At 41.9% G+C, this 12,473-nt stretch overlaps 1 protein-coding gene across 1 annotated transcript in view; it reads right to left on the bottom strand.

Moving 5' to 3' along the window:
* The window catches only part of DCTN6 (dynactin subunit 6), a 118,328-nt gene that overhangs the window by 69,450 nt on the left and 36,405 nt on the right, over window positions 1-12,473 (bottom strand). Inside the window, exon 5 of the mRNA XM_069237353.1 lies at window positions 716-763. Coding sequence (XP_069093454.1) covers window positions 716-763 — 48 coding nt within the window. The remainder of the gene's footprint in view (window positions 1-715; window positions 764-12,473) is intronic.

The following is a 12,473-nucleotide window of genomic DNA, read 5'->3' as shown; positions in this document are numbered from 1 at the left end:
CACATGCTTACACATACACACACATTCACACATACACACACACTCTCTCTTACTTAAACACACTCTCACCTGCAAGCATGCACACAAACATATATTTAAAAGCATTTTTACTTACCTCAACTTCTAGGGAGGGTAATACCCCAGCCAACTGTAATCCATTCTTTATGACAGTAATACTAAATAATAAAACATTATTCACTAATACGGTAATACAATCTTGAAAGACAACAAGGAAAGTGGAGCAGCAGGTGAAGTCCATAAGAACGAGCTGCCCTTGTATTCCTGAAACTGATTTTGCCACCTCTGAGGCCAGGGGTCACAAAGGCAGTACCTGGCGACCCCCAAATGACGTCCATGTGCTGACTATGAAGCAGCAAGTATAAATTACAAATATTGAATACCATTGTGAATTGAAACAAAACTACAATATAAAAATATATGTATGCAAGGCAATAGACTAGTGACACAGAGCAATGAAAGCTAAAAATAATTATAAGATTGGTCCCCAGGCATCTTAGCACCAAGTCTTGTTTGGTTAATTGGAAATTTTAACTGCTTAAATTTGTCCTAGAATTTTGGGTTTACTTTCATTCAACTTTATCAATAATTACAGAGGTTTAAAGTTTTAGCGTTAAATTAGTAACCACACTGTGCAGCTCAGAGAAAACATTCCAAAAAGAAGTTACAGAAATGAAAAGTTAGTGTCCATGCTTACCTTTTGACTCAATTACATTGTTATCTCCGATTTTCATTGCTTGGGAGACTGCGGATAACAGGTTAAGTACATCATAATCCAACCATTTAAACACAGGACCCAAAGGAAGACCAAAACTCAATTAAGTCTATATTTTCAGAACAAATTACAGATTAAAAGACCAAATTCACAAGAGTACGATACACGAGTAGGACATGAAAAATAAAACAATCTGTATCATTTTGCGATTTCGTTTGTGTTACCACTGAAAACATTGCAAAAGTAAGAAAATTAGATCAGTAAAATTGGCAATACATTGGTGAACAAAATGGGACTAGGGGTGCTTGAGAGAGAATGAAGTAAATTGGTGTCCCCGATTACACTGGTAAAACATGCACTGGGAAAATGTTTTATAGGTCTGCACCAGCTTCAATATGCTCTGATTTTTGTAGAAAAGGAAAAGTGATTTTTCTTTACTAGGGTATGCAAGAGATTAAAAAAGGTGTGAATGGTGTGTATTATAACAAAACTCAAGAATGAGGAGTCTTTCGCTGACCACTCCTTTATAACTTTTCACAACAATCATCATGCAGAACCCCATACTTGCATTGTGTTATGCAAGGTGAGCTTTTAACTTTGGAAGCAAATGATTTAATGCAACCTTCTCATAACAATTTTCCCAGTCTCCCAAAACTGCGGTAGTTGGACAGCATGTGTGCATTCCTTGGGCAGTCCCTCTGCGAGATCTCCCCTTCCCAAAATACCTGTTTATTTACATGTTTCCTCAGTTTGTCATACTCTAGCTTCTTACTCTATCCATGTGGGACTATGATGGATAAAGCTTCTATGTTAATCACAATATTGGTTGGGAGACACCTATTTATCATCCTCTAAAATAAAAATGATGACAGACTGAATGACAGGCAAACTCATACTCTTTGGGGGACACTGTGTTAAGGGCATAATATTAGTACAGTACTTACATAAGTTTCCCAACTACACAAGAAGCTACATTGTCCTCACTCTATTTTCTAAATTTACGTGCAGGCTATATACAAATCCAATGACCCACAATCATCCGCTGACTCATTTTGCAATGCAACAAATAAAGTAGCTAAAGTATATGGGTTACAGTGGAAGATTACACATGCACATTTGTTTCCAACTGTTGGTACTCTTAAACATCTTCCTTTGGGGTACTCAATTCCTGAGACTTCCTGTAAAGTATCCTGTTTTGTGAGTAAGATGACTCAATGGGTTAAACCAGCTAAAGAAAGGTGTGTGTAACCTAATGGTCTTAGACACAGCCCTGAACACGCTTGTCATCCTTTCAATAAAATAAAGTGAAAACCACTAGCTTGGGTTATTTTAACAGTGGCTAATGGCATCAGAAGCTTTAGTTTAATAAATGGTTGTGAATATTACACAACAAATTGGTACACGTTAAATCTCAAACCATCCTCGGTCTTAACCAGAGCTAGTTTCACTTTGGCATGCTCAATTATGTTAAGAGCATTCTTCTTTTTTTGGGGCTGAGGGGCACAGGGGACAGATGGACGTGTGAACAGCGAATATGTGAGCATCACAAATTATTGTTAACACTCTTGTATATCTCTTAGGAGGACATTACATGTCTAGACTATGATCATCGAACATAACCAAGTATGGTATGGCCTTGCCTACTGGCCTGCCTTTAAGGGAAAGGTAGGACTCAACAACTTTCTTGAAATGCAGTGGCCTAATTTGTTTATATAGTCGGGCAGTGCACATTAAAGAGCCAGCAACAGTATGAAGTAAAGAAAGTAAAAGAACTTTCAGTGATGTTACAGTGCACCAGCAGTGTGTTAAAGGGTTAGCAACAGTATGAAGGAAAGAAAGTAAAAACTTTCAGGCGGTGTTACAGTGCATATAATTAGCTTGCTCAACGCTGACTGATATTAGGTAGATCATCCCAGATGGGAAAGTAAATCCTGGCTGTAAAGCTCCGATTGGAGCAAAGAAGCTGGTCTTTTCGAGGGGAGACAAATGCTGCAAGCAGCTATGGGCTTGAAGCTGAACACGTCCCCACAGTGTAACACGAGCAGGAAAAATTTAGTCCCTTACAAGAACAGATAAATAACCAAAGGGTAAAGATACAGTCCTTGGTACCTGCTCCGTGGGAGGAAACGAAAGACAAAAAGGAGGAACAAAGACAAAGGATTGACCACCAGCAAACAAGCTTTTTGGAGGACACTAAAACAAACAAATGAAAAGCAGTGGGCAGGCTGTAAGCCCACAAAGAAAAGAAGTATATTCTTAAGTATATACAACAGGTCTTCGAAGCTCAGCCTAAAAGTAAATCTGTGTGGGAAAGCATTGCTCTCACCCTCTTTTCTACTTTTAACCAGGCGAGGAATAGACAAAAAGATTCACTGGAAGAAATATTACATTTATTTCCAGCTGTTAGGCAGGACCACAAACACCCAAATGATAACTATTAAAATTTTCAAACAAATATAAAAAACTTCCATGACAATGAGAATTTTAGGAGAAAAAAAAAACTGTTTAATTGTGGCCCTCACAGAAAGAAGATGACTGCGTTTTTAATCAAGCAGGATTTGTAAAGTGTGTATAATCACCCGCATGGGTATCCAGGAGCTGAGAACCTTGCTGCTTCAGGAGGGCTAAGTTAAACAGCCAGGTCTCAAGTCCCTTCCTGAATTCCAGAAGAGCGGGAGTACGGGAGGTGAAAAGGGAGGCAGTTTCAGGTCTTCGCGCCATGGTAGGAGAGGAAGCAGCCTCCACTGTTGCTTCGGCAGGTGCAGAGGTGTGCAATAGGGAGGCGGAGCACAGGTGTCTGGAGGGTTGGTGGAAGTTCACACGGTGGTTGATGTGTGCTGTTCCTTGCTTGTGAAGGTCTTTGTAGGTGTTGGTCAGCATCTTGAATTGACACCTTTTCTGAATGGGGAGTTAGTGGAGGTTCTTGAGGTGTGGGGTGATGTGGGTCTCTTTGTGAAGGTTGAGGATGAGCCTGGCCACTGAGTTCTGAATGGTTTGCAGTCTCCTCAGGAGGTGTGTGGTGATTTTTATGTACAGTGTGTTGCTGTAGAGCGGCCCGCTGGCGACTAGGGCTCGAGTAACTGTTCATTTGGTGCTGACGGAGAGCCATCTGAAGATCTTACAGAGTACGTGAAGAGTGAGGAAGCAGGCGGCAGATACTGAGCTGATCTGGCTTTTTATGGTGAGCTTGCTGTCCGGGATAACGGCAAAGGAGGCCATCAAGAGTCGTTCCACAGGGGGTGTAATTCCCGAAGATCAACACTTACGCTTTGTTTGTCAAGAGCTTCAGACACTTGGTTTTCATCCAGTCATTGACGCTAGGCGCACTGTGGAAGATGACCCATGTAGTGCAGTGGTCTTTCGATAGCGAAAGGATGAGCTGGGTGTCGGTTGAGTAGGATACAATGTTTAGTTCATGGGTTCTGACGATGTGGGTCAAGGGGGACATGTAAGTGTTGAACAGTGTACGGTTGAGGGATGATCCTTGAGAGATGCCGCAGTTATTGTTCTTGGGTTATGATGTGAATAGCGGTAGATGGATTCTCTGGGTTCTTCCAGTATGGAAGGAAGCAAGCGATCTAATTGAGGGCGTCTCTTTGCATTCCAATGTGATGCAGCCACTTGATAAGGGTCTGATGGGATACGGCGTTAAATACTGCTGAGAAGTTGGGGAGGATCAGGGCTGCCATTACTCCCCGGTCAAGAAGGGTTCTGATATTACTGGTAGCAGCGATCAGAGCGGTTCTGGTGCTGTGTTTGGTATGGAATTCGGAGGTGTCCAGAAGATTGTTGTCCTCCAGGTGATCCCTGAATTGGCGGCTGATTGCCTTTTTGAGAACTTTAGTGGGGAAGGGAGCAGGGAGATGGGACTGTAGTTTGTGGGTTCACTGGGGTTGACCGAATTTATTTTTTTGTTTTTTAAGAATGGGTTTGACTGCTGCGTCTTTCCATTCTTTGGGGAACGTGTCAGAAGCCATGGATGCATTAAATATGGAGGTGAGCTGACGGCTTATCATCTTGCTTCTCAGATTGAAAATTTGGTGGGGACAGGGGTCCGAGGGAGCTCCTGAGTGGACAGAGTTCATGATGGCTGTGGTGTTCTGTGTGGTAGCTGGTCGCAAGCGGCGGTTGGTGGGATCAGAGGCAGAGGATGTCGGAAGCAGTGGGTTGGGGTTCTAAGTTTTTGTAGATGGTAGAGATCTTGTTGCTCAAGAAGTTTGCCAGGGTGTCGCAGAGTCCTCGGAAGGGGTGATGATGTATTCAGTGGCTGAAGGGTTGAAGAATTCTCTGATGATGTTCCTTGCTGTGGTAAGAACTGCCTTTGATATGGTCAGCCAGGGAGCTCCTTTTCATTTCTTTTAGGAGTTGGTGGTGTTTGATGAAGGAAGTCTTTAAGGTGGTTCAGTCTGTGCGCTCCTTGCTGTACACCATTTCCTTTCTAGTTGCTTGCACTTGAGTTTCATGGTTCTCAGTTCCATGGTGTACCACCTGGCTGTTTGGTGGGTCTCTTGGGATTATTGGGCTTGACGGGGGAAAATCTGTCGGCATATTCGGTGATCCAGGCGGAAAAGTTCTTGACAGCTTGTTCTAGGTTGGTTGCGGTGTCAGGGTGGGAGGTGTTGAGTGGGCCAATCCACTTGCTCTCTGATACTTTGTTCCAGTTGCAGTGTGGGGTGGCTTGTTGGCGGTTTCAGGGGATCCTGAGATGGTGAACTGGACAATAGCATGCTCTATCTTGGTGAGCTCAGTGACATGGCTGTACTTGACTTTGTCGCTGGCAATGAACATGGGGTCTAGTGTGTGCCATGGGATGTGTGAGGGGTTGATGACTAGTGGGGTGAGGCCGATGCTGTTCATACTTTCAAGAAGGCTGGCTGTGTTAGTGTCCTTAAGGTCATTGAGGTGAAAACTGACATCTCTGAGGAAGATGTAGTGTTTGAAGTCAATGGCGAGCAAGGCAATGAATTTGTGGATGGTGACACAAAAGCTGGGGCGTGGTCCTGGAGATCTGTAGGCGAGTGTGCCTCTGATGATGGTTTTGCCGTCAGTCTGGAGTTAGAAAGTGAGATGTTTTACAATCGGGGTGGTGTTATCTGCAGATGTGGGGGGTGCAGTGGATGGTTTCTTTGTGGATAATGGCGTTTCCACCTCCATGTCTGTTGGTGGGGTCCCAGTGTGCTATCTAGTAGCCACTGGGGGTTGCCGAGGAGATTTTACATTGTATTTCTTAGGTGAGTGAGGGTCCCTTCAGCTCAAGCTTTGCCCTAAGAGCAATTTCACCTCAGTCTTCCTTCGTCAGCTATGCAGCCAATCTCCAATTAGAGGAAGATCGGTTAGGAACATAGGGAACATTTGTGAGAGGCAAGAAATATTTTCTTCTGCAGCAAAGAATAACTTCCAGATTCCTAACCTACAGCAACATAGCAAAGCAGTAGCTTTTCTCCCAGGATCAGGTGTTTGTTGTAATTAATGTTTTTGTAAAGGACAAAAATTCACTTGATAGTCATTTCTAGCGGGAAACATCGTTTACAACCAAATGCATTTACAACCATGCCATTACTACGTATATGCCTTTGCCACGCATTCCTTCACTACGAATAAACCTTTACCACGCATGACTTTACAATGAATTTCATTCTAAAGGCATGAATGGTAAAGATATATGTGTGGTAAAGGTTTTGAAGGTAAGTCTTTTTTTTATTTTGTAAATGCACGAATTATAAAGGTGGATGCATGGTAAAGGTTTTGCAGGCAAGTTTTAAGTGGTTTAAGTGTTTTTTTATATATATATATATATATATATATATATATATATATATATATATATATATATATATATATATATATACACACACATTATTATATATCTATATATATATATATATATACACATGATTTTTAGGTTTTAGGGTGGGTCTTCGGGATAGATTGGGTATGGATTTTGAGGTGGTAAGAGCATTTTTAGGGTGGGTATGGGATTTAGGGTGGGAAGGGCAAGTTTAGGTTTTAGGGTGCGTATAGGTTTTGGGGTGGTAAGGGCATTTATTGGGTGGGTATGGGTTTTGGGGTGGCAAGGGCATTTTTAGCTTTTAGGGTGGGTATAGGTTTTGGGGTCGTAAAGGCATTTTTTGGTTCTAGAGTGGGTATAGGTTTTGGGGTCTTAAAGGCATTTTTTGGTTCGAGGTGGGTATGGGTTGTGGGGTGGTAAGAGAATTATTGGTGTTTAGGGTGAGTGAAATTTGCGGGTGGCAATGTGTGTGTGTGTATATATATATATATATATATATATGTGTTTATGTGTATGTTCACCTAAATATATAATATATATATGTATACATTTAAATAAATATAATATATATATATATATGTTATACTTACCACTTTATTTTTTACCACAGATATGTCTTTACCAACCATGCATCAACAAAAAAAATTCTGTGGTAAAGCCATGCGTGATAAAGGCATTTTCGTGGTAAGTGCATTCGTTGTAGTGACGGATACATTGTAATTACCACGTTGTAAAGGCAATCGTGGTAATTGCATTAATTGTTCCGTCATGCAACCATTTCTAGCATCTATGTCTACAAATTGCTTTCAAAACCTGTAGATATTAGCTGTCAGGACAATGTTTTCCAGAGCTTGTAGAGAACTTAACTTTTATTATTGTTTGAGGAAGACAGCGAAAGCGAGAGAGAGTCAAAGAGAGAAAGAAAGAAATGGAGAGAAAGAGAAATAGGGTGAGGAGGTGTGTGGTTGTGTGTGAGATTATTGAACATCTAGGTCTATCTTTGTCCAAAAGCGTTACAGTGATGCTGTATTTATGTTATGACATCCCTAGCTTTTACCTCTTATTCTGTGGGGAAACCTATCATAGGTGTGTTTAAACAGGAGACAGGGGAGGGAAAGTAAATCAAAATGACAGAAAGCAAGAAAGGGAGAAAGAGGGGGAGAGAGGCATGAGAGGAAAAGCAGATAAAGGTGTGTGTGAGAGAAAGTGAGATAAAGACCAAAAGGGGAGAGAAAACTAGAAAGAGTAAGACGGGGGGAAGCAATACTGTGAGAAGAGGGGTAAAGAGTGAATATAAAACTGATAGAAAGGGAAGCTGGAGAGCTAGGGATAAAGGGTGAGAGACAGAATAGTGAAAATAACAGACAACGGGAAGGGTGAATTAGAGAAGATGAAGAGTGGTTGACAGTGTGGTTAGAAGTACGTAGACACCGAGAGACAGTATCACAGAGAGTGAACAAGACAAAGTATAAAGTGAGTGAATGAGTTACAGCTAAGGAGGAGCAAGTGAGAGAACTCTGAGTATTAGAAGTGTACCTGCAGGGGTCACCCTAGTATGCATCATGAAGGAGGGATATTAACATATTGAAAGGAGGAAATTACATGACACTGCCACATGAAAAGTGAGTGGTATTTGCCTGTCCCTCTGATGAGGGGTATATAGGTTGATATTATCACATGATCTGATGCATATAACATGAGGAGAGGTCTTCAAAATGAGTAGAACACCTTATTAAAGGTGATATTCATATGTCTGTATGTATATATATATATATATATATATGGAAAATGTCACTTACCCAGCGTACATCTGTTCGTGGCATTAGTCGCTGCAGATTCACATGCTGTGCACAGTCCGCCATCTGGTGTTGGGCTCGGAGTGTTACAAGTTGTTTTTCTTCGAAGAAGTCTTTTCGAGTCACAAGACCGAGGGACTCCTCCCATTTCGAGTCCATTGCGCATGGGCGTCGACTCCATCTTAGATTGTTTTGCCCGCAGAGGGTGAGGTAGGAGTTGTGTATGCTAGTAATAGTGTCCATGCAATGGAGTGAATGCGTATGTACATAATAAAGTTTTAAGTAATATATTTACAAATGTTTAAGATCTACTTCTAAACGGCTACAGGCTCCCGGGGAGGCGGGTGGGCGCATGTGAATCTGCAGCGACTAATGCCACGAACAGATGTACACTGGGTAAGTGACATTTTCCGTTCGATGGCATGTGTAGCTGCAGATACACATGCTGTGCATAGACTAGTAAGCAGTTATCTCCCCAAAAGCGGTGGTTCAGCCTGTAGGAGTTGAAGTAGTTTGAAATAATGTTCTTAATACAGCTTGACCTACTGTTGCTTGTTGTGCAGTTAGCACATCTACACAGTAGTGCTTGGTAAATGTATGAGGCGTAGACCATGTTGCTGCCTTACATATTTCGTTCATTGGAATATTTCCTAGAAAGGCCATGGTAGCACCTTTCTTTCTGGTTGAGTGTGCCTTTGGTGTAATAGGCAGTTCTCTTTTAGCTTTAAGATAGCAGGTTTGAATGCACCTAACTATCCATCTAGCAATGCCTTGTTTTGAAATTGGATTTCCTGTATGAGGTTTTTGAAAGGCGACAAATAATTGTTTTGTCTTTCGAATTAGTTTTGTTCTGTCAATGTAGTACATTAGTGCTCTTTTGATGTCTAATGTATGTAGTGCTCTTTCGGCTACAGAATCTGGTTGTGGAAAGAACACTGGTAATTCTACCGTTTGATTTAGGTGGAACGGTGAAATTACTTTTGGTATAAATTTAGGATTGGTCCGTAGAACAACTCTAGTTTTGTGTATTTGAATAAATGGTTCTTGAATGGTAAATGCTTGAATCTCACTCACTCTTCTTAGAGATGTGATGGCAATTAAAAATGCAACTTTCCACGTTAAGTATTGCATTTCACAAGAGTGCATGGGCTCAAAAGGTGGTCCCATGAGTCGTGTTAGGACAATGTTGAGGTTCCATGAAGGAACTGGTTGTGTTCTTGGTGGTATAATTCTCTTTAGGCCTTCCATAAACGCCTTTATGACTGGTATCCTAAACAATGAAATTGAGTGCGTAATTTGTAGGTAAGCAGAAATTGCCGTAAGATGTATTTTAATGGAAGAGAAAGCTAGGTTAGATTTTTGCAAATGTAGTAAGTATCCTACTATTTCTTTTGCAGATGCGTGTAAAGGTTGAATTTGATTATTATGGCAGTAATAAACAAATCTTTTCCACTTATTTGCATAGCAGTGTCTAGTGGTAGGTTTTCTAGCTTGTTTTATGACCTCCATACATTCCTGTGTGAGGTCTAAGTGCCCGAATTCTAGGATTTCAGGAGCCAAATTGCTAGATTCAACGATGCTGGATTTGGATGTCTGATCTGTTGTTTGTGTTGTGTTAACAGATCTGGTCTGTTGGGTAGTTTGACAAGAGGTACTACTGAAAGGTCTAGTAGTGTTGTGTACCAAGGTTGCCTTGCCCATGTTGGTGCTATTAGTATGAGTTTGAGTTTGTTTTGACTCAACCTGTTTACTAGATATGGAAGGAGAGGGAGAGGTGGAAAAGCGTACACAAATATCCCTGACCAGTTCATCCATAGAGCATTGCCTTGGGATTGAATCTTGTGGGTACCTGGATGCGAAGTTTTGGCATTTTGAGTTTTCTTTTGTTGCAAATAGATCTATTTGAGGTGTTCCCCAAATTTGAAAGTAATTGTTTAGTATTTGGGGGTGAATTTCCCATTCGTGGGTTTGGTGGTGATCTCGAGAGAGATTGTCTGCCAACTGGTTCTGAATCCCTGGAATAAATTGTGCTATTAGGCGAATGTGGTTGTGAATCGCCCAATGCCATATTTTTTGTGTTAGGAGGCACAACTGTGTCGAGTGTGTCCCTCCTTGTTTGTTTAGATAATACATTGTTGTCATGTTGTCTGTTTTGACAAGAATGTATTTTTTGGTTATTATGGTTTGAAATGCTTTTAGCACTAGAAATACTGCTAACAGTTCTAAGTGATTTATGTGAGTCTGCCTCTGATGTATGTCCCATTGTCCTTGGTTGCTGTGTTGATTGAGGTGTGCTCCCCACCCTGTCATGGAAGCATCCGTCGTTATGACGTATTGTGGCACTGGGTCTTGGAAAGGCCGCCCTCGGTTTAAATTTGTACTGTTCCACCATAGAAGCGAGATGTATGTTTGGCGGTCTATCAACACCAGATCTAGAAGTTGACCCTGTGCTTGTGACCATTGTGATGCTAGGCACTGTTGTAAGGGCCGCATGTGCAATCTTGCGTTTGGGACAATGGCTATGCATGAAGACATCATGCCTAGGAGTTTCATTACCATTTTGACTTGTATCTTTTGTGTTGGATACATGGCCTGTATTACCTTGTGAAATGTTAGAACCCTTTGTGGACTTGGACTGGCAATCCCTTTTGCTGTGTTGATTGTCGCTCCTAAGTATTGCTGTGTTTGACACGGCAAAAGGTGTGACTTCGCGTAGTTGATCGAGAAACCTAGCCTGTGAAGGGTCTGTATGACGTAGTTTGTGTGCTGTGAACATTGTCTTAGCGTGTTGGTTTTGATTAACCAGTCGTCTAAGTACGGGAACACATGTATTTGCTGCCTTCTGATATGTGCAGCTACTACTGCCAGGCATTTTGTAAAAACTCTTGGCGCAGTTGTTATTCCGAATGGCAACACTTTGAATTGGTAATGTATTCCTTGGAATACGAACCTTAGGTATTTCCTGTGTGAAGGATGTATTGGTATATGGAAATACGCATCTTTTAGATCTAATGTTGTCATGTAGTCTTGCTGTTTGAGCAGTGGGATTACGTCTTGTAACGTGACCATGTGAAAGTGGTCCGATTTGATGTAGGTATTTAGTGTTCTGAGATCTAGTATTGGTCTCAGAGTTTTGTCCTTTTTGGGTATTAGAAAGTACAGTGAGTAAACTCCTGTGTTTTTCTGTTGAATTGGAACTAATTCTATTGCGTCCTTTTGTAGCAATGCTTGAACTTCTAGTCCTAGAAGATCTATATGTTGTTTTGACATAGTGTGTGTTTTCGGTGGGACGTTTGGAGGGAAATGGCGAAATTCTATGCAATAACCATGCTGGATAATTGCTAAGACCCAAGTGTCTGTTGTTATTTCCTCCCAAAGTTTGTAAAATTGGCTTAGTCTTCCCCCCACAGGTGTTATGTGATGGGGGTGTGTGACTTGTGAGTCACTGCTTATTTTGAGGGGTTTTGGGGCCTTGGAATTTTCCTCTATTTTTTGGGAATTGGCCCCCTCTAAATTGCCCCCGAAAACCTCCCCTTTGATATTGACCCTGGTAGGTAGGCCTTGTTTGTGAGGTTGTGGTTTCTGTGGGTTGACCTCGAAACCCTCCCCTAAAAGGTGTTTTCCGAAATGTGCCTCTGCTCTGCGGGGAGTAGAGTGCGCCCATGGCTTTGGCTGTATCGGTGTCCTTTTTGAGTTTTTCGATGGCAGTGTCTACCTCCGGCCCAAACAATTGCTTTTCATTAAACGGCATATTGAGCACAGCCTGCTGGATTTCCGGTTTGAACCCAGAAGTGCGCAGCCATGCGTGCCTTCGTATTGTGACTGCAGTGTTTATTGTCCTTGCAGCTGTATCTGCTGCATCCATGGAAGACCGTATCTGATTATTTGAGATACTTTGTCCCTCTTCCACCACCTGTTGCGCTCTTTTTTGGAACTCCTTGGGTAAGTGTTCGATGAAATGTTGCATTTCATCCCAGTGAGCCCTGTCGTATCTTGCCAAAAGTGCTTGTGAATTGGCAATACGCCACTGATTTGCTGCTTGTGCTGCAACCCTTTTTCCCGCAGCATCAAATTTGCGGCTCTCCTTGTCTGGAGGTGGTGCGTCGTCTGAGGTATGAGAGTTGGCTCTCTTACGAGCTGCCCCCACAACTACTGA

The sequence above is a fragment of the Pleurodeles waltl genome, chromosome 1_2 (genome assembly GCF_031143425.1).
Source record: "Pleurodeles waltl isolate 20211129_DDA chromosome 1_2, aPleWal1.hap1.20221129, whole genome shotgun sequence".
NCBI classification, from domain to species: domain Eukaryota; kingdom Metazoa; phylum Chordata; class Amphibia; order Caudata; family Salamandridae; genus Pleurodeles; species Pleurodeles waltl.
The sequence above is the reverse complement of the archived record's forward strand: the minus strand, read 5'-3'. Positions and strand labels throughout refer to the sequence as shown.